This window comes from Amphibalanus amphitrite, unplaced genomic scaffold (genome assembly GCF_019059575.1).
Source record: "Amphibalanus amphitrite isolate SeventyFive unplaced genomic scaffold, NRLGWU_Aamphi_draft 000329F_arrow, whole genome shotgun sequence".
NCBI classification, from domain to species: domain Eukaryota; kingdom Metazoa; phylum Arthropoda; class Thecostraca; order Balanomorpha; family Balanidae; genus Amphibalanus; species Amphibalanus amphitrite.
The window spans coordinates 97,014-122,778 of record NW_024881824.1 but is presented as its reverse complement, the minus strand read 5'-3'; the positions used below and the strand labels follow the sequence as shown (position 1 = coordinate 122,778).

The following is a 25,765-nucleotide window of genomic DNA, read 5'->3' as shown; positions in this document are numbered from 1 at the left end:
CCCGTCCCTTCACGTTTCGTTCCGTCTATCCAACCGTTCATGCGTCCATCCAGCCGGCCGTTTACACGCCCATCCGGCCGTCCATACGTCCCATCTGACCTGCCGTCCGTCCGTCCATCCAACCCCCTGTTCTGTCTCGGTGTCCCAGGTACGGTAAGGAGGCACAAAAGTGTTTCTGCGGCTCCGACATCTGCCGCGGCTGGATCGGAGAGAAGACGGACGAAACCTCCAGCGAGGAGGAAGAGGAGGAAGGGGAGGAGCCGCGCGAGGAGCCGCTCCCGGGCGCCGAGGACGCCCCTCCGTCCTCCGTGCCGGCGGTGGCGGCCGAGGCGGCGGCGGCGCCCGAGCAGCCGGGCGCGGCCGAGAGCCAGCCGGGCCAGCCGCCGGCCGAGCCGCGTCCTCCCAAGGTCACCAAACAGGCCAAACAGCGCCGCGACGCCGAGCGGCGTGATGTGAGTGACCGGGGGAGGGGATGGAGGGACGGTTGGAGAGGAACGGGAGGGCGAGTGAAGGGGTCTGGATCGGGAGGACGTTGTGGAAAACGAATATACCATTGGGATTGTACCATTAGAACAGAGCAGGGCTTGTGGCGTGACGCAATAAGCTCCGTTCAGCCCAGAACCGCCTACAGAATCATCCGGTGTAAATTTCGGAAAATTAAAGGGTAAGTTTTCCAGGTCTGACGAGGAGAATATTGATAAAATACAAGGGAACCACGAGGGAAGGGTTAAGGGTACCATGGCAGTGTGACCGTGGACCGTATCACTGCGACGGCAGCCGCCACTGACGCGGGGTTGTAGAGGGCGCGTTGGCTCTGCCGCGTTGCTATTGCTCAGGTGAATACGGCCGGTGCCGCACGATATGGTTATCAAGCGGTGTCATAGGGCGGAGGGGCGGGTTGAGTGGCTCGCTCAGTGACGAAACGCTGTGCTGGTAGAAATCGGGAATCAGAAGAGCCGAATCGAGATGTTTTAGTTCAATTGAAGCTGAGATGCCTGCGTAATTTAGATGCTTAACCGATGTTTCTCGCATGTTAATGTTGTACCGATAGTTAAAGCTTTTTCGGTAGATTTCCTTATGATCTCTGTTGATAGTCTACTATTCTGGCACCATTACAATGCATTCGCGGCACATATGTGTTATGTTTCTGTGTATGACTTCGTGAGCTCGCCCTGACGTCGTTCTTTCCTCGTCGCCCGTCAGCTGGAGATTGAGATCAACAAGCTGGTGTCGTCGGGTCTGAAGTCGAAGCAGCACACGCTGGAGCTGTCCCGTCTGATGGTGCGAGCCGAGGGCGAGGCGGAGCGTCTGACGCTGTTGGAACTGATTCGCACCGCCGACCAGCCCTGCAGGTCAGTAGGAACGGAACCGGATTAGAGCGGAGCGGAGCGGGACGTGTAGGGGTGAGACGGTGCCGCCGAACGGGAGCGGACGGGACGAGAAACGGAAGGAATTGGAGTGGAAGGATGGCGGGAAGGACAGAACTGTAACTTCGAGATCGAGCATTTTCGAGAAATGGAAGGGGATTGGATGGCAAATGGTTATAAGAAGAGAAGAATATGAGGGGGGACGAAATGGAAAGGTATGTCGCGATATTGAAATGGTGAACAAGAGATCCGTTACCCATCTGGATGCAGTCTCGCCGTACCAATGCCCAGCATGTCTGGTTTTCATTGGCGTTTGCCGGTTCACGGAGCGCGGGGCCATAGGGTGCGGGGTCGCCCGCGGAAGGCACGTAATATGACTAGGAATTGACCGTGCCAATGCGGTCTGACGCCAGAGGGACGAATCTGACGCTGACGGGCGATGGGAGGGGGAAGGGGTGAGGTAGTGATCGCTCGGCGCGGGTCAGTGGGGATGGCGCACATGACAGCGTTTTGCTACAATATGATTCAGTGTGTTTATCTTGATATCTGCTTTGCCACGGAAACGGAAAGAATAATTGTGCCATAACACGGTAGTGGACGCACGCATCAGTAATTACAAGCGCCTTGTTAGATGTTGATGTAAGCCTCAGGATTTATTTGCAGGAATAACTCGGCTAACTCTTTCCACACGGCGCCACCCCTCACTCTCACTTGATGTCACAAACGACACTTTACGAAAACGCCAAATCCCTCCGTTAGTCTTACCACCGTCCCGCCCGTCCCCGCCCCCACTGCAGACGTCTGTTCCTGGATTACCACGGGCTGCGGCTGCTGTGGAGTTGGATGGCCAGCGCCCCGGCGCCGCAGGGGACCAACGACGACGAGGTCTACAGGTTCCGCCGGAAGGTGAGTAGTGATAACGGCGTCAATATTGGCGTCCGAATACGAATTACGATTGGCTATGAGGGCGTCAATCAGGGCTGCGGAGTCGGAATCGGAGTCGGTCGGAGTCGACAGTTCCGACCAGAGTCGGAGTAGAAGTCGATTTTGGAAAACCGGAGCCGTCACCGAAAAAAAATCCATCGACTCCGCAGACCTGGCAGGGCTGCGGAGTCGGGAGTCGGAGTTGGAGTCGGTCGGAGTCGATAGTTCTGCCCGGAGTCGGAGCCGGAGTCGGAGTTGGTTTTTGGAAGCCGGAGTTGGAGTTGGAGTTGGAGCCACTGAAAATCAATCGACTCCGCAGCCCTGGCGTCAATGATGGCGTTCGAATACGAATTACGATTGATCACGAGCTGCGTTAGCTTAGCTCCTTACTTAGTTCTATTTAATCCCCCGAAAAATAATTGAAATTTGGTTTGACAATAGTTTTATAAATCATTCGTTTTCACTCGCTATGATACTGATTTGCTGGTTATCTAGTCACAATCGGCACTAACTACTTGATAGCTCACTATCTGCATTCTACAGCCTCTATCTTCACCAGATAGCTCCCCTTCGTCACGCCACACACACACACACCTCATACCGTCGCCGCCCTCGCCGTCAGGTTCTGGAGACGCTCGTCACTCTACCGATCCCCAACAAGACGTGTCTGACGGACAGTCGCGTGCTGACGGCTGTGGAGCGGTGGGCGGCCGCCGGCCAGCCGGCCACCCCCTGCACTCCTGATCAGGACGGCACTCCGAGTGACACGGCGTCCGGCTCGGACACTCCTGTTTCCGGGCCGGTGCTGCCGTCCGTGACGGGAGGAGCAGACTGCCCGGAGGCCAGGGAGGTGAGGAACGAGACGTGGCTATGTTTGGGGAGGTGGTGGGCGGTGTCAGTGTATGACGTGTCATGGTGGAGTGGGGAACTTTTACTGTCTGAGTACGACTTAGTGTACCATCTTGTGAATTATGGGTAACGTCGCTGCCTTCCCAACTACGGTAAGCCGTTTTCGAGAATAGCTGGTGGTATATTCGCGTGAGGCTGGTGATGTACTTCGGCGCCCGTTTGCCCACACACCTCACTGTTGCTGGGTGTTGTGTGCGCCCATCGGACCGTCTCTTTCTCTGACGTTCTGTGCGTTTGTCTGACTGTCGCTGACTGCTGTACCGATGCTGTACAGGTGGCCGAGCTGGCGTCCCGTCTCCTCGAGTCCTGGTCCGGACTACAGGAGGTATTCCGGATACCAAAGAAGGAGCGCGTCGAAATCATGCGCGAACACGAAAAGGAAGCCGGTAAGTGATGTGACTGGGCCGGGGAAACCTCATTGGCATCGGCCTGCGGTGGACGGTACTTGTTTTATCCCACGCCTCCGTACCCTGCACCATGCATGCCAGGCAGGGATCGACAGCGATTGGAAATCTTTTTTCGTAACGTGAATGTCTCGCATCACTACACTAACTATTTAGGGCGAATCTGTAGTGTGTGCACAACGCATGCTAAATCCGTTACTGCATAATTTATCCGGCTAAATAGTCTTATTGGTTGTGGTATCCTTGTCAATATTCTGCGACTGGACAGCGTTCTTTCTGGATCGGCTTTCATGAAACGTGCATTGCCTTACCCTGACATATTGCCGACCCTGTATCTCCGCTGCAGTGTACCAAGTCCTCCGATCCTCTGTCCTCTCCCTGTACCCGGTCCGTCCCCTCCTCAGACCAGATCCGGCCATGTGACCCGCGCACCGTCCGCCCTCGTCACTGGCCACCGCCCTACCGCCGTGGTCTGCGCGACCTCTGCCGCGGTCAGTACCTACCTCCGCGCGGCCGGTGCCACTGAGATGTTTGAGACTCCGAGTTGATTCCGGCTATTTCACCTGTGAATTGTCGTCCTCTGCCTGTGCTGGACAGAGCCCGGTGGTGGTGGTGGCAGTTTGGCTTTTGGGAGACGACGGAGGGATAGAAACCGTCATCCTAATGTTTTTTTTTTCTCGCGCCGATGTTTACGTGTTGCCGTGGTAGGTGTTTATACTGTCTGGCCCTCGCTTGGTGTTGGCTCGGGTCTGAGGAGTGTTCAAGGGGTAGTAGGTGTCATGGTATATTAATGTTTTGTTTTTTTATGTCAGGCCGTTTGCATATCGGTTATAGAATCGAAGATGTGTTTTGTAATGTAAAGGTTTTTTCTTGCCTTTCCGAGTACGATTATGTATATACCGTACTTCGGAATATTTCACTAATATTTCTTGCCTTTGGTTTTCTCGCGAACGCTGTCAGTGTAATAGGCACGTGTCGAACCGTTACTGTCACCATCGTTCCATGCTTCCATCCTTCTTACACTCCCGCGCGCACGCCTCCCCCCGGCGCGCAGACCGCGGCTACCAGACGTACCTGCAGCAGCAGCCGCGGCCCGGCCTGACCGCCGCCAAGAAGGGCTACGACTGGTCGCCAGAGCGGAGGAAGCGCGCCTGGGACTCGCCGGAGCCGGACGTGCGGGTGAAGAAGTACCGGCCCCTGCTGGACAGCCGTCTGACCAAGGAGGAGCGTCGCCAGCTGTTCATGCTGGAGGTACAGCGCGAGGAGGAGGAGCGGCGCCAGCGCCAGCAGCAGCAGCAGCTCTGGAGGGGACACGAGAAACGCTGCGCCATGCTCGGCCTGGATCCGCACCTGACGCCCATCTTCGACCCCAGCTACCAGTGAGTACCGGCGGTCTGCCAGGGCTGCGGCCGGTGCGTGCAGTGTATCGTTACAATTCTGAATGAGAAACATTTGGGCTGGAAAATGAAGAAACTTCGCATTCCGTACGAATAGATGTCCGTACGATCCGCTTAGTAGCCCTCCATTTACGCCATTTTTTTTCACAAAACGCTTGTCTTACCCGTCATAAACAGAAATGGAGGGCAATGGAGGGACTCGAACCGGGTTTACCACTCTCAACTCGAATTCCAACGCTACCGTAGCTATACTCCGACGCGGCTGCCGCCAGCCCTCCGTTCCCACCACTCTGTCCCGTGTCGGTGGCGGCGGACGGGCGGGCCGTTATCTGACGCTCTCCGGCCGTCGCAGGTACTACTGGGAGCCGTCGTCTGGCGCTTGGCAGCCGTACACGCCGGGCGACCCAGCCGTGCCGCTGGTGCCGGCGCCCGGCGTCGACCCGCTCCACGTGGCCGCCCTACCGCAGCAGCTGGCCGTCTACCAGGTGAGTCAGCCGGCGCCGGGACGCGACGGGGCGGGGCGGGACGGGACGGGGCGGGGCGGGGCGGGGCGGGGCGGGGCGGGACGGGACGGGACGGGACGGGACGGGACGGGACGGGACGGGACAGGACGGGACGCGACGGGACGGGACGGGACGGGGCGGGGCGGGGCGGGGCGGGACGGGACGGGACGGGACGGGACGGGACAGGACGGGACGGGACGCGACGGTACGGGACGCGACGGGACGGGACGGGACGGGACGGGATGGGACGATATTGAAACGTTACGGGAGAGTTGAAAGAGACAGGATGGGTGGGACCTCTTTACTGAGTACTGACTGATAAACAATTGAGTGTTCGGGACTTTGCCCAGCTGGTCTATCGATTTCGAAGTTTGATGTCACCTCTAAAAACATTTCCCAAAACAGTAAAACCGCCTGGTATGTGACGGAGAATATATAGACCAGGTTATGGCTGTGTGTTGTGGTACTCGTGAACGTTCGTTCGTGCCAGCGTACGGGAGTGTGGGTGGTTGACATTGCCATATTAATTGCTTGTTTATCGGGTGTGAGCTGACGTTTATCAGCTTTTTTCGTATCAACCCGGACTTTCCTCCGTAATTAGTGAATGGCAGGGCATATTTTAACATACTGACTGCGTCCCATTTTGGGACGCAGCCCCCTGCCTTTGGGACGTAGCCCTCGCGAAATTTGGACCACTGCGTCCCACACTGAAATGCCACGGTTTCAGCCGAAAAGTGCGAGCAAAAATAAGTAACATGCCTCGGTCTTTTACTGTGTAAAAGATGTTGGCTTTCCGATTGCTTTGTGCCCTGATTTACTATGTACCTAAGCACATACATGCCCTCTCCAGTCCTTGTGCCCTGCCCTACCCTTGGTCATACACCTTATTATGTTCTTCCCTACTATACCCCTAGGATATGTGCCCTGCCCAGTGCCCTGTCCTTAGGTCTTGTACCTTGCCCTGCCCTTTCTTCAGGCCCTGTGCCCTGCTCTGCATTCAGGCCCTGTGCCCTGCTCTGCATTCAGGCCCTGTGCCCCGCTCTGCCCTGCCCTCAAACACGATACTTTATATATTCTGCCTGGAAATTTGATGCGCTGCCTTCCAGTCTTTTGGCCCCGTGCCCTGCCCTACCCTAGTTTGAGGCCCCGTGCCCTTCTCTGCCCTCAAGCCTTGTGACACGTCCTGCCATCAGACCCCGTGCCGCTGCCTTGTCTTCAGGTACTGTGCCCTGCCCTGCCATCAGGCCTTGTGCCTTCCCATGCCCTCATGCCCCGGCCCCGCGCCCATCCTCGAGCCTAATGCCTTGCCCTGCCTCAGGCCCTGTCCTGTCATGTTCTGCTTCCAGGCCTCATGTGCATTGCCCTGCCCTTAGACCCTGTGCCCTATTCTGCCATTAAGCCTTATGCGTTGTATCGCCCTCAGGCCCGTGCCCTGCCTCGCCCTAAGTTGCTGTGCTCTGCCCTGTTATCAGGCCTTGTGCCGTCCAATGCCATCAGACCCTGTGTCCTACTCTGCCCTCAAGCCCTGTATTCTGCATTGCCCTAAGGTCTCGTGTCCCATGCCCGCCCTCAGGCGCTGTGCCCTGCCCTGTCATCAGGCCCTGTGGTGTCTCCCGCCCTCAGGTCCCGTGCCGTTTCCCGGCCTCATGCCCCGTGCCCTTACCTGTCCTCAGAACCCGTGCTTTGTTCTGCCTTCATGCCCTGAGCCTTGCCCTGCCCTCAGGCCCCATACCCTGGCCCTGTTTCACCGGTGCTAGCAGCACGCTGCTATTACACGTGTCAAATTGGGTTTCCATGGAGACATCAACAGGGCCATTGCTCAAACACTACCACAAGTATGACGTCAGCTCGCGGAATTTGATAGCAGCGTCCGTGAAACACCGCCCACGTCTTGTCATACCTTTGGGGCCCGAAGGTATAGTATGACAAGACGTGGGCGGTGTTTCGGGCCTTGTGCCATACCTGTGTCTTATGTCTTGCTCTACCTTTAGGTACTATTTCTTGCCCTGCTATAAGATCCTGCATGTTGCCCTGCCATCAGGTGTGTTGATCATCAGGTGTTCTAAGGCCCTGTGTCTTGCACTACTCTCCGGCCTTGTGTAATGATAGCCTCAGACCTGCGCCTTGCCTTGCCCTCGGACCCTGCATCCTACCCAGCCCTCAAGTATCCGTCTTATCTTAGCTTCATGGCCTGTGCCTGCCCTGTCCTTAGGGCTCAGACTCTGTGTCCTGCCCTTCCCTAAAGTCCTGTTTAGAGATGTCAAGTTGGAGCCCGCAGGCCCGGAGCCTGGCCCAAAATCCGGCCCTACAGGGCTTTTGCATGCACAGTGGATTGTATCATTGTTTTGAGGTACCTCATCGAAACGCATCGACTTTGTTTTTTTTTTTTTTTGTTGGGTTAGGCCCTTTCGGTCGACAAGACCATTGCAGAGCCGGATGGATGATAGGAATTAGGGGGAGACATTGGTCTGGGCAGGCACCCTAGAGAGTCGCCGGGGCTGAACCCGTCCAGATGGACAGGCCGACCAGCCCCCCAAGCACTCTCTGCACCCGGCTACGGGGTGCAGCTCCCTCGGGAGCAGCGGTGCCGCTCCAAGAGAGCAGCCCGCATGAGATAAAGTTGCCTGTCCAGCCCGGAGGGGGGTTGCGGTGTTGGGGAGAAGGATTTCAGTATCCTGAGGATAGAAGCACGGAACGGTGACGCATCGACTGATATGCGACATGATCTATCTTGGTCACGAAATGACCTTAATGTGAGGTCAAGTTCTGACCTTGACATTTCGAGGTAAAAATGAGAGAAGAACGATCGTGCAAACGAAAATTCTCTACCTTTTTTTGGTTCAAAAGCTTTTCATGAAACCTATATTGACAAAAATTGTAATTTTACTCGTTTTTGGCTATGGAGCCTCAACCGTTGATCTCAACTCAATTCTGACGAAATATTGACGAAAGAGCTGTTCAAGATATATCGATTGCTTTTCTCCTATCGATTGCGCCCTCCTAGCTATCATAGTTTTTGAGATACCGGCACGTTTTCCGAAAAAATATCGCATCATTGCGAAGTTTCACATTTGATGGCATACGGTCAGATCAGGGCCGTCATGGCCGTCTGGCCATAGGAGGATATAGAGGGGGGCCCACGGGCCGCCACGGGGCCATGCTCCCCCCCCCCCCCAAAGCGCCCGGAAATAGCACAAAATCGATACATTTCTGGGCATAATAATTAAACAAAGGAACTTCCATTGGGAAAAGTTTGGGTTATATTACATGATAGGCAGTAAGGAAGCGAAATCCGAAGCATCCAAAGCATCCGTTCATCTAAAGCATTAATCTATGATGGATTTTTTATGTAGCTTTAAAATCCGATGATTTCTTGTCACAACTTAGGTGGGTACTGTTTGACCTTACGTCATCTAATTATTTCAAACACATAGTATCTTCAATGCAAATTGGCAATGTTTCACACGTCAACCTCTATTTTGAATCGATTGATAAGGGTGAAAAACGCATGAAGAGACGTATGTATCACATTTTAATCATGTGCATATTCATTTTTATTCTCTAAGCATAGGTACAATTTGGTGCGTCAAGGGGGTCAAACACGCCCAACGTCGTTCAGGAAAACGAGTGACTAACAACAATGTAAATGTCATGAAATCGCCGGTCCGCCCTTTGAATGCGGATAAAGAACGCACTACGACTGGGCGAATTTCGAGACTGGCCAAAAGCAATCACAGCCCTCTCCCAATATCCCGCTTGCAGTGCCCCTCCACCAGCACAGTACACAATGTATCTGTACATTATCTCACTTGCATTATATACTATTTCGCTTGCAATGTGCCCTTTCCGATCAAAGCATGTGCCCTATGCCTCCTATGGGACGCAGTGAAAAATCCTTAAAATATGCCCTGGTGAATGGACGATCTTACCTCGTTTTTCCTTGCGTTTTTCTGTATCGTAAGAGCTTAGCGTCGGGATATGAGCTGACTTTGTTTCGGTATGACACAATGTCCACCATGTATAGGCGTTAGGGCCAGGGGTCTCCATATCTCTGGGTCTGCGTGTCAGGTATGTAGGTTTTGTCAAACGTGCCGTCTTTCTCAGAGTATGGCGCCCGTGGACCGGGTGTTTTCTAACGTGCTCTCAGGGCAGGGCTGCCGTGGTCGGGGTGTTTTCTAACGCGGCGCCTTTCTCAGGGTATGGCCGCCGTGGACCCGGCCCAGGCCGAACAGTACCTGGAACAGGTGGCTCAGCAGCGCACCGTCCAGACGGCCGGACCGCTCCTGCTGCCTGTCGTCCCGGCCGTGCCGCAGACGGACGCGAACGGCCTGCCGGTCAACCGACCCGGACTGCTGGAGCTGCTCCAGGCGCAGCTGCCCGGCAGGTCAGTCACAGTCAGTCGCAGGCACAGACACAGTCACAGCTGCCCGACAGGTCAGTCACAGTCACAGGCACAACCATAGCCCCTTCACAACTCACAAACACAAAGACATGGGATTGCTGATCTTGCGCCCTTAGCATGTCGAGAGGTTTATGCTTTGTTCCATTGCGCTCGAAGCCTTATGACAGCTTCTCTTGTGCAAGATGGAAGATCGGTATCCACTGGAAAGACAGAGTGGGCTCCAGTTTTTGTCTCGTACATCCAGTCAAGCCCTTGGCGCAAAATGACCTCAGTAATCGGCGCGTTATAAAGCCTTAACCTGAATGCCTTACGGGTCTCAATGAACGAGCAGACGAGTTCGTTTTAGAAATGTATTTAGCGAAAATCACATAAAGACAAGCATATTGGTTTTTCCTTGTTAGGCGTCAAAAGATGCGGATTGTTTTCCTCCGTGAGAGGGTAAGATTGGCAGTTCAGCACATGATGAGCCTTCATTAAATGAAGCGACAGTTGTGTTAATGTGTTGTGTTCCGAAGCAGGCTAAGCCTTCTCAGCGGCAGCCTAGTTCCCGTCTCGAACCAAGTCCTTCCCTAGCTCGGCGTTGCGGGGGGGGGGGGGTAGGCTGCTAAATCCTCCCAGCATTCAGCTTTGGTAGGCACCAGGGCGCGTTTTGTTCTTCATTCCTCCTCCAGCCAGTCGTCTTTGAAGGGTTCGGCGCCATGGCCTTGGTGCTTCTCTCTGTTGTTGGATATCTCTTTCAGCACTCTTTGGTACATTAGTTCCATGGGTGACACTTGCTTGTCCAGCAGTTTGATGAAGTTTTCCTTCAGCCAGGTTGCCTCTCGCGACGTAAGATCCCATAGCGAGTGTCTGTGCAGAACGAACTTCCAGTGCTCTTCGATCCCCCCCGACGGGAGGTTGGGATGGGTGACTCCGCTGTCGCCGTACCAAGAGAGGGCGGCCACGACTTCGGCAGCGGCCGTATACAGATAGTTGATCAGACCTCTCATGGTGCCCTGAAGTTTCTCCAGTTCTTCCTCATCGCGCATGGCCAGCATGTTGATGTCGGACCAGAAGTAGCACGGCAAGTTCCCTTTCTGCACATAGTCTCTGAGGCGAGCCAGTACTTTGATCGTCATATTCCGGAGGCCTTTCTCTTCCCACGTCTTTGGATCTGTTTCCTCACATTCCCAGAGGAGCGCCATCTTCAAGTAGGCGCCCTTGATGGGTCCGTGTGGCTCGAAGAGCACAGCGCAGCAGTATTTGAGAACGACGAGACAGTCGCGCTGGAGCTCCGTCAGCGACTGCAGCAGAATGTACTCGTGTTTGGAGAAGGACAGCCTCCACTGGTCGCGCTCGGTGTCACTTCCTTTGAATCCGACCGCCACCAGCATAGCGGCCACGCGACAGAGTCGCTCCACCAGCGCTGGCGCCGGCTGGCCATGGGGCCGCGGTCGGCGGCGGAACTCCTCACATGGCCACTGAGGGAGGCTGAAACAGGGCACCAGGTCAGCTTCGATGCCGCCTTCCCTAGAGGCGAGTGACGGACCGCCTGTCGTCAGACGACCAATGGCCGAAGACCGTGTGTCAGCCTTCGCCGTGCCCCGATTTCCGATAAGCTCGATGTTGGTTTTGACGTGGGCCCCCGAGAGCGGCAGCCACTCGCTGTGTTTACAGTCTGCACGGGGACGCACGTAGAGAAGCACGAAGCCGGGGTGGTCGGTCGGCTCCAGCCGAGCGGCGTCGATGTCATCTTCTCTGTTGATTTCTGACGACGTCGACGATGATTCTACGTCGGTGGTGTCCGGCGCCTGTCGAACTGTGCTATGAGTCTTGGCTGGCGAGGCGTCGACCTCGCCCGAGATCGGGAGTGGTCCGAGACGTATCATGACGTCAATATCTGACCAATCGTCTCTTCCATTCAGTAGTACGTCGTTTCCCTCCCTTTTACTTCCCGATAGATGTATTCCCTGAATGACCAATCTGTCGAGGTCCTGGCAGGGACATTCGCTAAAGGACATAGGAGGTCCCAGCTCTGTGCACATCGTACCAGGTGGACGATGACGCTTTAGGAGCAGCACTCCGACTCCGCTTTCCAGGTCAGCAGTTCGAGGCAAAATTGTGTCTCCAACCTTGAAATCCCCGATCCGTCTCTTCACGACGTCTTCGGCAATCCTCTGCTTGAACTCGGCACAGGCGTATTTGTCGTTCCTGCCATGCAGCTGGCGTTGCAGAAGCAGCAGCAGCTCGTCGTTCGGCAGCGGCTCCCGGAACGCGTAGCCGTGGCCGGGTATCGACCTCACGACCTCAGGACAGGCCGAGCATTCGTGTCTAGGATCCATTTGATTCATCATGATAGGCTTGTATCATTCCTCTGCTGAACTTGTGGTGCCAGGGGAGTTTTCAGACGATGTCACACCTACACTGACGAACCGCGACTCACTGTATGACCGACGGCTATGGTGGACTGGCTCGTACTATGGTCTGGCCGCCGACGCCCGCCAGTGCAGTGTGTTTGTCGTTTCAGATAACAATCGGGGTGCGCTAGATCGATACGTTCGATACCCCCCCCCCCATCTCGGGTTTGCATTGCAGTCTAGTCAGTCCCTTACGTCAGCCCGAGCGCCCCCGCCGTCAACGGGCTGGGGCCACCCATCACCAGACTGGAGTTGAAAATTCAGTCCAAATGTGCTACAGTCTCAAAAAGGCATTTTTTTTACGTAATTTCGGCGAACGGCATTATATTTTAGCGATCTTGCATTTGCTCCGAGCAGATGCATTTAGTGACGTCTGTTGGGCTCCTCTACCGCAGACGTGGGGCTCACCACACCTACGAGCTGATATGGCATCAGTGTCAGTCATCATATCGGCAAGCGGCATTCTGTTTCGACATGGCCTCACGCTTTTAGACATTATACATGGATGTTAACGCTGCTCCATGGAGCTGTTAATCCAAATCTACCCAAGCAATTTACAAGTTCCATTGAAGAAATGAAACGAGATTTCACTGAATCAATGGCAAAACCTTCAAGTCAAATGCTGCTCGACATTTACAGATGGCTACTGTCGAAATTCAATACCCCATTCGAACAGCTCTGAGTGCCTAAGATCGATTCGAAAACGCACCTGTGACACTTATATTTGATAAAACACTTCGAAATGTGTGAGATATGTCGATGTGGGGGTAGCTCTGGCCCCAATGACCTTTGTCGCCGAGGCGTCCTAAGCCCCATTACCCCCCCCCCCCTTCCTCCCCCCAGGTAGCTCTGCTGATACCATATGTTAAGTATCAAAATGTAATGATTATACGGGCTTTGTGGTATAAAAAAGTGTATTATCAGTATCATCTTTTGAATATATATATATACACTATACAGATCCATGAACGATTTTTGAAGGCTAGTGCAGAAGTGCTACTTGCTTACCTACAGTCAAAGATAACATGAATCATGTTATCTATGCTATTCATGTTATCTATGCTACAGTTTACACCGCTTCGTCCGACATTCATCATGCAGTCATCACTGACGATGATAAGGGGAAACGGCCAAAATCCCACGTCCACACACAACGTGTGGCCACTCCCCTGTCCCTGACAACTTGTTGCATCAATATAAAAAACAACTCTAACGAATAGTGCTTGTCTATTTCAAACAACCTACGGTTATTCACAGCACGGTAGCACTCGCGCCGACTTGTTCTAGACACGTTCTGGGTACAGAAGACCGACGTTCACAACCAATGGGACGCCTTTTGACAAACGGCGACCGCAATAGCATGTGCATTGTGCAGATTGACCCCCTTCCCCCTGCTCCGTTCACGGCGTCTCAACTCTCAACTGAGCACAATGAACCCATTGTTCTTGATCTATGTAGAATCTACATCTCAAGAATCTACACCTACATGCAGCCCGTGCATTTCCGCATGTGATAAGTGGAACCCTTAGCGTTGTCCCTAAAAAAAAGAAACGAAGTCTGGCGCTCAACTAACAGAGCCATCCACTGGCGGATTGGGGAGGGGGCATTTAGGGCCATGCTTGCCCCCCAGGCCTAAAGTGGCCTGTTTGCCCCCCACCTCCAAACGATGATGAAACATAGTTCAATCAGTGCGTGACCCAGGAGCCGAGTTAGGCAGGGTTTTTTTTACCGCCTCCCGGCCCGCATAGGTTGCGCCAAGATTGACCGGGAGCGGGTGCACTGGTCAACTAAAGCAATGTGAAGTGTTTGCAAAGAAATATGTAGGCATGGTTCGGGTGGGCTACCATTTTTGTTTTTAGATCTCCCTCCAACGTCCTTTGGCGTCCCAGTTGTAGGAGGGCTCTCCTCCTCCCGATCCTTGTTCCCCACACCTAAATCCGACGAGAACTAAATCCGACGAGCTAAATCCCATGAGAAAACAGGATTTGGGGGTACCCTATGTTTGTCTCCTGCGTGAGTTGCCCCCCCCCCCCTCCCCTAAAAAAGCAAGTCTGGATCCGCCAGCGCAGCTATAGCCCACTGCTAGCTCCGTTTTTATTTAAACTGTGTTTGTGACAGACCCACGCACAGTCACAAACACAGTCACAGTCAGTCACACACAGTCAGTCAGACACACAGTCAGTCAGACACACAGTCAGTCACAGCTGCCCGGCAGGTCAGTCTCAGACACAGGCACAACCATAGCGCAGTCACAGACACGGGATTACTCATCTTGTGGAAGCATGTACTTTTCCAGTGTGTGCCAGTGTGCTTATTATTTCAGCTCACGGTGTGGATGCACGATCACGGTCGGTAATTCCCCCTCACTCGCCTCTGCGGCTTGCATTGCAGTCCATTCATGAGTCAGCCCCTTAGGTCATCCCGAGCGCCCCCGCCAGTCGGCCCCACAGCGTGCGGTACCCTCAACGGGCTGCCCCCCCCCCCCCGCCCATCACCGGGCTGGAGTTGAAAATTCAGTCAAAATGTGCTACAGTTATTGCACATTTTTGCTCCTCAAAAAGACATATTTTATAGAATTTCGACGAACGGCATTATATTTTAGCGATCTTGCATTTGCTGCGCGCAGATGCATTTCGTGACGTCTGTTGGGCTCCTCTACCGCAGACGTGGGGCTCACCACACCTACGAGCTGATATGGCATCAGTGTCAGTCATCATATCGGCAAGCGGCATTCTGTTTCGACATGGCCTCACGCTTTTAGACATTATACATGGATGTTAACGCTGCTCCATGGAGCTGTTAATCCAAATCTACCCAAGCCATTTACAAGTTCCATTGAAGATATGAAACGAGATTTCCCTGAATCAATGACAAAATCAATGACCTCCGCTGAATCAATGACAAATTCAAGTCAAATGCTGCTCGAAATTTTTAGATGGCTACTGTCGAGATTCAATACCCCATTCGAACAGCTCAGAGTGCCTAAGATCGAAAACGAACCTGTGACACACATATTTGATAAAACACTTCGAAATGTGTGAGATATGTCGATGTGGAGGTAGCTTTGCCCAAAATGGCCTTTGTCGCCGAGGCGTCCTAAACCCCATTACCCCCCTCCTCCCAGGTAGCTCTGCTGATACCATATGTAAAGTATCAAAATGTAATGATTATACGGGCTTTCTGGTATAAAAGTGTATTATCAGTATTATCTTTTGAATATATACAGATCCATGAACGATTTTTGAAGGCTAGTGCAGAAGTGCTACTTGCTTACAGTTCTACACCGCTTCGTACAACATTCATCAAGCAGTCATCACTGACGGTGATAAGGGAAATGGCCAAAATCCCACGCCCACACACAACGTGTGACCACTCCCCTGTCCCTGACAACCTGTTGCATCAATAAAAAAAAAACAATTCTAACGAATAGTGCTTGTCTATTTCAAACAACCTACGGTTATTTACAGCACGACAGCACTCGCGCCGACTTGTTCTAGACACGTTCTGGGTACAGAAGACCGACGTTCACAACCAGTAGGACGCCTTTTGACAAACGGCGGTCGCAATAGCATGTGCATTGTGCAGAGTGACCCCCTCCCCCTGCACCGTTCTAGAACGGAACGGTGTCTCAACTGAGCGCAATCAACCCATTGTTCTTGAGATGTAGAATGTACATCTCAGGAAGCTACACCTACATCTACCTTGTAGATGCAGCCCCTGCATTTCCGTATATAAGCAAAGTGGGCCTGAAGTATTGTCCCTAAAAAAAAAAAACGAAGTCTGGCGCTCAACTAAGAGCTATCGCTCACTGCTATCTCCGTTTTGATTTAGCAGCTTTTATCGACAGCTATTTCGTCAGTTCATCGCCATTCTCTACGTCTGATCAGCCGGTGATCTCCCTGTAGGTCTCGCCTTTCCCCTCTAACCCCATCACCCTCTCGCTGCTGCAGGTTTCTGGGCGAGGACGGCCGCGAGATAGCGCTCTCCTCGGTCCCCGAGTCGGACAGCGGCGCCGCCTACCGGCTGGCCAGCTACAACGACCCCAGCCAGCCGAACGTCAGCCTGGGCAACATCCCGCTACCGGAGCGGTCGGCGCCCGGCCAGCCGCCGCCGCCGCCGCCGCCCCCGCCCGAGCCCGTCATCACGCTGCCACCGCGGTGGAGGATAGCCAAGGACGACAACGACCGCATCTACTTCTACCATCAGGTGGGAGGGCCATGGCGGGCGGAGTGACGCGGGGCGAATCAATGGGTATCGAAAATGTGACTTAAAAGATGGTTATTTTGCCGTTTTGTCACACGTTGTCATTTATTATTACAGATTACCCGTCAAACTTATTGGTCAGACCCCCTCTCGCTGTACTAGTTATAACCTCCCTCCGCTCTCTCCCAGGTGACCCGTCAGACGCAGTGGTCAGACCCCCTCTCGCTGTACTATAACCTCCCTCCGCTCTCTCCCAGGTGACCCGTCAGACGCAGTGGTCAGACCCCCTCTCGCTGTACTAGTTATAACCTCCCTCCGCTCTCTCCCAGGTGACCCGTCAGACGCAGTGATCAGACCCTCTCTCGCTGTACTCTAACCTCCCTCCGCTCTCTCCCAGGTGACCCGTCAGACGCAGTGGACGCCGCCGGTCAGCGCCGACTGGATCCCCCCGCCTGGCGCGGTCACCGTCCAGCAGTCGCTGTGGACGGCCGGCGGCTCCAGTGCTGACTCGTCACCCACTGACGGCGGCAGCTCCAGTGATAGCTCCAGTGACAGCAGCTCCAGCAGCGAGGATGAGGTTAGACCGCGCCGGCAGACAGCGCTGGGTGGGGTGGGCGGCCCAGGGCGGGTTTTGGTGGAGATGATTGGAGCGATCGCGCCTGTGTGTACACCATTTGCGATATTCATAGTGACTGGTAAGGAGTGTCCCAGATAAGCTGCTATTTGTATATCGGGATATTCACAAGTTCGCGTGCGTGCCTGTTCGTTACTTTAGAAAGATGTGAAATATGGAAAACGTGTCATTCGCTCGCGTTCTTTTCTCTCCCTTATTTTCATAAAACTTATCATGGCATTCTCAATCTTCGGAATCGCTCTGGTTTCGTCCTAAGAACCACCGGGGCGCCGTCTCGCCGCGCGCTGACCGGCGCTGTCCTCCCGCCCTCCTCCCTCAGAGTAAGCCCGGCGATGAGGAGGACGAGCCCGTGGCCAACGAGCTTCCCGAGGACATGGCCAAAGAGGAGGATATTGACCGGCGGCGGATGGTCGACCAGCACCGACGGCGGCGCGGCAAACGGCGCGACCGGCTCGTCCAGGAGCGGATCATCAGTGTGAGTGGGGAGCGAGGGGCTCGGAGGGCTGGGCCGACTCGCCGGTGTGGGCTCCTCTGCCTGTTCCTGGGCTTGTGATTTTTTTTTTGCGTAAGCGAGATTCCGTGCATGCGTGCTTTTTGTTGATAATCATAATTGCGAATGCTAGCGTGTGTACCTATTTATGACCGACCTTTTGTTTCGGTCTCCAATGTGTAACTTGTACGTCTGCGATCGATTGATCGCCCTTCCTAAGAGTATTACCTCTTTCTCTTTGAAATTATCTCGACTGTTTTGTTGTCGCCTCATCCCTTCCTAACGCTGTCCGTCTCTAACCACCTCTGCCCCCGTCCCGTCCCTGCTCACAGCCGGTGCCGGAGATGAGTAAACAGGAGATGCGCCGGGAGCGACACCGACTGAAACGGGAAGCCAAGGCCGAGGCGCGGAGAGAGCGCCGGCTCGACCCCGAGTCGGCGCCGCGCGGCCCGCGGCCCCGGCGCCGGCGGCCGGCCCCGCCGCCGGTCGACTCGCCCACCGGTGACCCGGAGCCGCCGGACGCCGCCGAGGGAGCCGACCCGGAGCCGGAGCCGGAGCCGGCCGTAGCGGAGCCGCCGGAGCCGCCCGCAGCCGAGGACACTCCGCCGGGCGACACGGAGCAGCCGCCGGACCAGAGCCGCAGGGAGAAGGAGGAGCGGATACGCCGCTTCAAGGCCAAGGAGGAGGCGCTGCGGAAACACCAGGCCAAGAAACAGGAGGCGTGAGTATAGCGGGGAGGGGAACAGGGTTGAGGGATGAGCTCCGATTTACCGGATGATGTGCGATTTGCGCCTGGAAGACATCGCAAAAAAAATGATTTAGATGATGGTCTATGTAGTCTGGATTGCTTTGGAGCTGTTTGGAAATAGGCCGCACACTCACTGATAAAGCGCTATGCTTGAATACTCAGTTTGTTCTCAGCCTGCTAAGAGTATTGTCCCATCGATTCTGGCTTAGGACGATAAGTAACAAAGTCTCTCCCGCTCCGCCCTCACAGCAGGGCGCGGAGAAAGCGCAAGGCGGCCGCCGCTGCTGCCGCGGCAGCCGCCGCCAGCTCCTCAAAGAAGCGCAAAATAGAGGTGAAGCGAGTGTCGAGCTCGGCGGCGGCGTCCGGGTCGTCGTCGTCAGTGGCAGCCTCTTCCTCATCGTCATCGTCCTCTTCGAGCCGGAAGGAGAAGCCGACGACGGCAGCGGCGGACACCAGCTCCGAGGTGGCGCGGAAGGTAAGCGCAGAGGGGGTGAGCAGCTCGATCTCTGCAGCTGAGTGGCTGGACACCTGCCTGCCGCACAGGTGGCGGTACATTGGCCCCATTGTTGCTCACTGTTTTAAAACTTGATTTGGTTTTCGAAAACTCCTGCAGCTCGAGCACCTTGTTTTGCGTGTGGGTAGGAAGCGTTCTACTGGAATGTGATTTTCTGATGGTGTTTTTGTTCGGATGTGGGGCTCTGTTGACCTGGATGCGTCTCCTAACTTTGGCCTGCTCTGCATTGAGATGTTTCTAAGTTAGCTCGTTAGTCCGTTGTACGAAGTAAGTGATAAAATTGTGTACCTTATGGGTGAAGTAGTAGGCAAACATTGTATTTTCGACTCGGTACTTGTTCGTAGTTGCATCCAATTAGCGAGAACTCGACAACTTGGAATCCGATTCTGGAATTTCTGAGAAAACTTTTGTTTATTGCCTGTGTTGGGGTTTGCGACGCATGCGAGCATCTTCATGCCGGCTACTTCGGAATATCCGCTAACAATACCCGCTACTTCGGATATTGTTGCTAATTTGAACCCAACGTCTTAAGGGGTCTGGGAAAATGTCGGAAATCTTACCGACACTTGCTGCAAATTGATTACATACATTTTGTCAAAAGTACCTGTTAGGCTCCAGGCAGTTGACCTGTCAAACAGAATGTACAACCATTTCCTCTCACCGTGGAAAATTGTGTTGTCGAGATCAATGCGACATCTATACTATGGGTCACGACAGTTGCCATTGAGCTGAATGAAATGCTATCAAAGCCTGTCTGAGTCTCTTGAGGAGCGTACGGTCCGCCACTGCAACGTGCGTTAGCAACGCCGTGTTTCGATTTCCTCAGGGATCAGTCAACCGCATCTGAACTTTTTGTAACATTCAGCGTGTCTCATTCGATTTGTTAGCACTTCCTGCGACTGAGTAAGCTGGCCAGCTCAGCTCAGATCGAATCAGTTTTACTTTTATACCTACCTGAGCAGAGTGACGTGGACTGGATCCAGCGACACTTGTATCTCGTCTATCATTGGGTCGGGAACGGCCTCGTAGTTTCACTGTTCTGGGGTCGTTTTTCGATCGGAGCTCTTAGTATCGACCTCTGGCTCGATCTCTGGATCAGTCGCCGGCTGATGCGGTGACCGAGCGGCGCGGCGCTGGTTTGGCAGCTCTGTCGGCCGCTGGGTAGGCGCCTATCGGCTCGGTCAACCCCATCAGACCAATAACTGTCAGCCAGGCTGTGATGGACGCGACAACATTATCGGTCGGAGGGCGGAGCAGCCCGCTAGGGTGTGTGGCTGGTGCCAGTTCGGGGGTATTTTCGTTACATTTTTTGACGAACACCTCTCTGGCGATCCGTAAATTGCGGGGATGTGTCGGGAAACGGCGGGCTGTTCGTCAGTTAAGGCTCCGGTCTGACTACAGCAGTGAGTCAGTAGACTGTCGACTGGCGCCGGCGGGTCCGGATCAGAACGACTGGCGACTGACGCCAGTGAGCACGTTCGGAACAGATGGGGCGTGGGGATACGTTCGGCACATAACTAGACAGGGAGCTGAACTCGGGGTTATGGGGCACTGAGGGGACGCTCAATGGCTTGTATCTGACAGTTCGTCATGCATGTAACTAGCGCAGCTCCTCTCCTCCTCATTGCCCTCTTTCCCTCCATCTGCCAATCTGCCGGAGAATTGACACCATCTCCATCGCCTTGTTGCAGATCAAGGATAAGTTCCTGGCTCAGATGTCTGGCGTGATCGTGTCGGCTCTGAACGCCTTCCGCAAGTCGGGCTGCAAGCAGGGCCGCATCACCTGCAACGAGGACTTCAAGTTCCTGGCCAAAAAGGTACGAGCGTGACGAAAGTTTGAACAAATGGACATAATCTGGATTTATAGGGCTAAAGATGTAAGATCTAATGCTATCCGATACCATTTATTTGCTCTTGTTTCATTTCGGTTTGTGGGAACAATGCTGACATTATCATCTAGCTTTATGGTATGACTGGAAACCTAGTTACTTTTATTAAATCGACAGTGGGACTTTCCGATGCTGGCGTTCTCTGGCATCCATCCGTGAGAATTATTCGTCTTTGCTGGAATGTCTGTGGAATCTGGGCCTCTGTGAGGCGTGATGGGAGTATCGTGCCGGGCTTCTGACCCGGGGTTTGTGGTCAGAGCAGAGCGTTGAGTGGTGGCTTTGTGGTGTGGCGTTAGGAAACGGTAGCGCTACTTTCGCCTACTCATGTGGAACAAAACGAGTGGCGTGACGTGAATAATCTGCTTGTCACTCGTGCCGAACTTGATTTCTGTCTATCTGTATGTCACTTAGATGGTTGTTTTCTTAACTGTGGTCTCGGCATGACTTGTATCCGATATGACTCTCCTACAAAAACTGCCCCATTCAACTCAGGCCGTACAGAGTCGGTCGGTTCGGTGACTTGTCTCAGCTGCCACTGGCGCTGACAGGCCGGACGTGCCCCAGAGTGGGACCAGTGGCGGGCCTCCGGGCGCATAGGCGGGTCTTTATATCGGGCGTACGGGGGATTTCAGAGCGAAGGCTTAGACTGCTGTGAGAGACCGGCCAAATAAGCGGTAGTGTGGACGGAAGTAGTAAGGGATTGACGAAGCTTTTAGCTCGGATCTGATGACGAACAGAATCGGAGACATGAAAGGAAGCTCAGTTGATCCTCAGCCCAAGTTTTTCCTCGGTCGATACGGTAGATTCAGCTCGGTCCCACGAACTGAGAACTCGTTATATCCCAATCAGCGCCACCTATTCACGCCTAGCTGACGGTATCTGCAGCGTCTCCTTGCGTCCTTTTCTCGCTATGGCTGCCCTCACAAAGGCAGCGACCTTCGGCGCTGACACTGCTGGCTCGCAGTGGTGATATTGTGCAGGCGCGCTACTGGCCGCGACAGGGCAGATTAGCGCGTGGAGCACACATCAGACGGCTCTTTGTGGCCAGGACGCGTGCTACCGGGCGTGACAGAGACTAGTGGTGATAGACTGTACCGACCCGCCCTGCAGAGAAAGGAGCGGCTGGTCAACTGTAAAATGGAGAGAATATATGTGGGGGCTCTTTTGTGTGGTGTAGAAGGCTGGCGACTCGGAAGTTGTTTATTTTAATTGAGTGCCAAAGCTGTCGTTTGAAGCTGTCCAAGCCGTATAGTGGCAGTCCGGCTTCATTATTTTTACGTCCAATATTTCTAGTGAAGCGAACTCTTCTGCTCTGTAGGGTGAGATTAGTCATACGATGGTTAACAACGCCGTCTTCCAAGATAACTTCATGGGAAGCTCAGAGAATTTCGTGAAAACTGCGTACTGGCCAGTGGCCAGTAAGCCAGTTTTGGCCTGGCTTCCTGATAGAGATCGCTGCACCAGTTCTCCACTAATTACGACGCCTGCACTCCCTGTATCCCGATAAAAACGTGCGGGCAACTCCAGCTATTTGACGGCTTAATGAGTGCGCTGGCAAAAACCGGAGTCCCGCCTACAAATACTGGATTAATGGGAGTTGTATCTACTGCTGTGTAGTTGACGTTCGGGGTCCCGATACGAGCCAGCGATACTGTCTTGTACTGATCCCTGTAGGGAGTTGTCACAGGGGAGTGACACGCACTCGCCCTACTGTTGCTCCTGTTAATTAATGGAGCGACGGTGGTCGGGCTCGCTCTCCTGCAGCTCCCCCCCCCCGCCCCATCCCCACCCGTATCCCCACAACTCTAGATACTGGAGGTTGGGAATGAGCTTGACCAACTTTCGCTATTCAACATTCGCTATGAGCGACCAGAAAATAAAATGTGCCGCCTTGTGTGAGAAGTTCGCATCGGTTGTTATTTTCGTACCGTATTCGGTGGCGACTGGTCTGTTCAAACAAAGAACAATGGGCTCTCGATTAGTCATCGTAATGCCCATTGTTCGGTTCAAATATGACATTATCGCGATAAAATTGGCCAATGAATTCAGACTTCCGCGCTGCCAGTGCCGGCCACACGCGCTGGCTGAAATTATCGGCTTATGATTTCATCGCGATCGCAAACCTCGGCTACGGCCACTGTGAGTTGAGCGACCTTCTCAGCAGTCAGCATCCGTCCGAACTGGAGTGATTTTGTTTGTTTTGTTGGGTTAGGCCCTTTCGGTCAATTGTGACCATTTCAGAGCCGGAAGGATGATAGGAATTAGGGGGAGACATTGGTCTGGGCAGGCACCCTAGTGAGTCGCCGGGGCTGAGCCCGTCCAGAGGACAGGCCACCCAGCCCCAAGGCACTCACTGCACCCGGCTACGGGGTGCGCTCCCTCGGGAGCAGCGGTGCCGCTCCAAGGGATCAGCCCGCATGAGATAAAGTTGCCTGCCCAGCCCGGAAGGGGACTGTGGCGTGGAGGAGAAGGATTTCAGTATCCTGAGGATAGAAGCACGGACAGGTACTGGAGTGACCGCCTCGACCGTTCGGTCAGTCGTTTCGGGCGGCGTTCGGTCAGTCGTGTAGTCAGAGCGGTCACCGTCCTAGCGCTGACTAAACGACCTGACCGGCCACCGGACAAAAACTCAGGCGCCTCACCGGACATTCCAGTGAGCGCGTGCTGTCACCTCTGACGGGGACACTGCGGGCCTGGTGGAATGTGCGCGCTGTCCGGGGCGCCGTGGGGAAGGAGATGCCGGGTGACGGGTGAGCGGCGAGTGATATGTCTGATTGGAGCACTGCTGGATTGTGACACGGTCAGGACTGGTGTGTGGAGTGATCAGTTCGGTTAGGGAGTACATTGCTAGGTTGTGAGAGGGGCTGATGTTGTGGATGTGTTCGATTTGATACATTGCTAGTCTGTGACTGTTTGTCTACCAATGTCTAGGGTGGTGTTATGACGGATTTGGGTGTGACCTGTGAAGGGCTAGGCAATAGGCATGCTGCGAAATTTTACGCGGCTGTGTCAGGTGTTGAGAGCTGGTGTTTTCCTGGTCGCCGAATAGCGAATCTGACTTTCAGATTGGGAGTCTTCTGTCTTAGAATACCACAAGGAGATAACGAATTCTGTCTTTATGCAGTGACATTTTATTCTCTGAACGCTAATTAGGATCTCACAGGGATCAGGCGTGTCTGGCTCCTGTAACGGCGCTGTCGGCGCTGTCGCCCGCCCGTGCGATACGATCTCGCGTCGCTACCTGTCCCTGTCAGCTCCGTTTGCGACTGGCCATTAATCAAGATGTCGTACAGCGCGGCATACCTGGCTGTTGACAGGCGCCCATCACTGTATCAGAGAGCCTGGTCGGGTCGACCATGTCCGCCTATCCCGGCCCACTGAGTGTGTTTGGTTTGTGCTTCTGTCCGTGACTCTCGGCAGTTGTGTGACCACCTTCCTCTTCCCACAGCTTACCCACCACGTCATGGTGAAGGAGTTGAAGAACGTACAACAGGTGGAGGAACTATCAGCCAGCGAGAGCGTCAAGCACAAGGCCAAGTACTATGTGAAGAAGTACATGGGACGCTTCGGCGAGACGTACTCGAAGGAGTCGCTGCTGATGGAGGAGGACGCAGCCGAGGCGGCCCACTGACCCCTGTGATGTGTAGGCGGTGGCCCAGAAGGGTAGGTTGGCTCCGCACGGAGGGCTGTTGGTAAGGCAGGTCGCCGGGATAGGTGAGAGGATGAAGTCATGATTGGTGTGCCCTGTGACAGTCGGCAGTCGTGTGGTGGATCTGTTGGCGGCCTGTCAATGTGTCAGGCGTGACGGATGTGACGGAAGTCAGGGTGTTTGGCAAGGTCTGGGGATGTGTGGTAGGTTTGGTCACACAGCTGGCTCTGAGAAGCCACATGAGCTGGTGTCTGGTTTAGGGCGGCCCGCGGCCTCTTGCCATCTAAAATACCAGCTCCGCCAGTCAGCGGCTGTCGATCAGCTGATGATACTTCCTCACAAACGACAAAAGAACGACGCTGGGGCCTGAGAACGCGACCTAGTGGTTTTGTTTCACACTTGATAGTTCTATGATTGTATGATAATACTTTTATATCGTGTACATACCAGTGTATGCTCGGCGGTGCATCGCCCACAACTCGGTAGGCCGATGAACTGGTTTATGCGTTGCCCCGGCTGTGTGTGTGTACGGGCCGGCGGCGGAGGCTAGTGTCGTTACCTCTCCCCGAGTCCCGTGCCGTGCCGTGCCGTGCCGTGCCGTGTCCTGTAGTCCGTGACTGTCGGTTTGTGACTGCAGTGCCAACAGTCAGTCGGTCAGAGGCTGCGGCAGTGGCAGCGGACGGCGCGCGCGTGTGAGACCCACTCAAATGTGTCGGTGCTGTGGAATTGATCCAATCAAGTGCCGCTCGACCAGTACAATAAACACATAGACACCTGGTACCGCCTCTGCTGGGTGAATCAGTTGGGTTGATGAGAAACGCGGAGCTCGCTAAACGTAGCTCTGGAAGTTAACTTAATTCGAGAAGGCCCAAGGGTGATTCAGATATTTGCACAACACTTCTGATTCGAGGAACGAATCATGCAGGTTTCGAATCTTACGGCTGTCGGCAATCTAATACTGATTATTTTGTCCATAGTTGTTTGAAGTACTCTCCATAATAAATCAAATCAGCGAGTGGCTCATCTCAGTTTCGGCTCTCTGCTGGGCTGGATACTGTCCGTGGGAAGGGTTGCAGTACGGTACGATTGACGACATGACCCTATCCTCTCAACAACACCGCATAACTCGGTCCCACTGCCACCGCGGGGTGGAACGACTTGGCGTGCCAGTCGAGCGCATCTCTGTTGGCCCTATGGTAAATAAACAGACGGTGATGGGCGCAAAGGTCGGGCGTCTCCCCCCCCCCCCCCCTCCGCCGTGGCCGTACACACTTGGCCAAACTCCGCAAACACTCACTGATAGACGTCAGCTAGGGTCGGGATGCCAGTGATTCGG

At 54.2% G+C, this 25,765-nt stretch overlaps 1 protein-coding gene across 1 annotated transcript in view; it reads left to right on the top strand.

Annotated features, from left to right (window-relative positions):
- LOC122388636 (probable histone-lysine N-methyltransferase CG1716) overlaps positions 1-25,206 on the top strand; it is a 34,233-nt gene extending 9,027 nt beyond the window's left edge. Inside the window, exons 7-21 of the mRNA XM_043379858.1 lie at positions 149-452; positions 1,204-1,352; positions 2,165-2,273; positions 2,914-3,141; positions 3,475-3,586; positions 4,659-4,983; positions 5,354-5,486; positions 9,701-9,888; positions 16,253-16,508; positions 16,903-17,082; positions 17,459-17,614; positions 17,962-18,350; positions 18,627-18,852; positions 20,583-20,708; positions 24,229-25,206. Coding sequence (XP_043235793.1) covers positions 149-452; positions 1,204-1,352; positions 2,165-2,273; positions 2,914-3,141; positions 3,475-3,586; positions 4,659-4,983; positions 5,354-5,486; positions 9,701-9,888; positions 16,253-16,508; positions 16,903-17,082; positions 17,459-17,614; positions 17,962-18,350; positions 18,627-18,852; positions 20,583-20,708; positions 24,229-24,411 — 3,064 coding nt within the window. The 3' untranslated portion in view covers positions 24,412-25,206. The remainder of the gene's footprint in view (positions 1-148; positions 453-1,203; positions 1,353-2,164; positions 2,274-2,913; positions 3,142-3,474; positions 3,587-4,658; positions 4,984-5,353; positions 5,487-9,700; positions 9,889-16,252; positions 16,509-16,902; positions 17,083-17,458; positions 17,615-17,961; positions 18,351-18,626; positions 18,853-20,582; positions 20,709-24,228) is intronic.
- Positions 25,207-25,765: the final 559 nt, after the last annotated feature.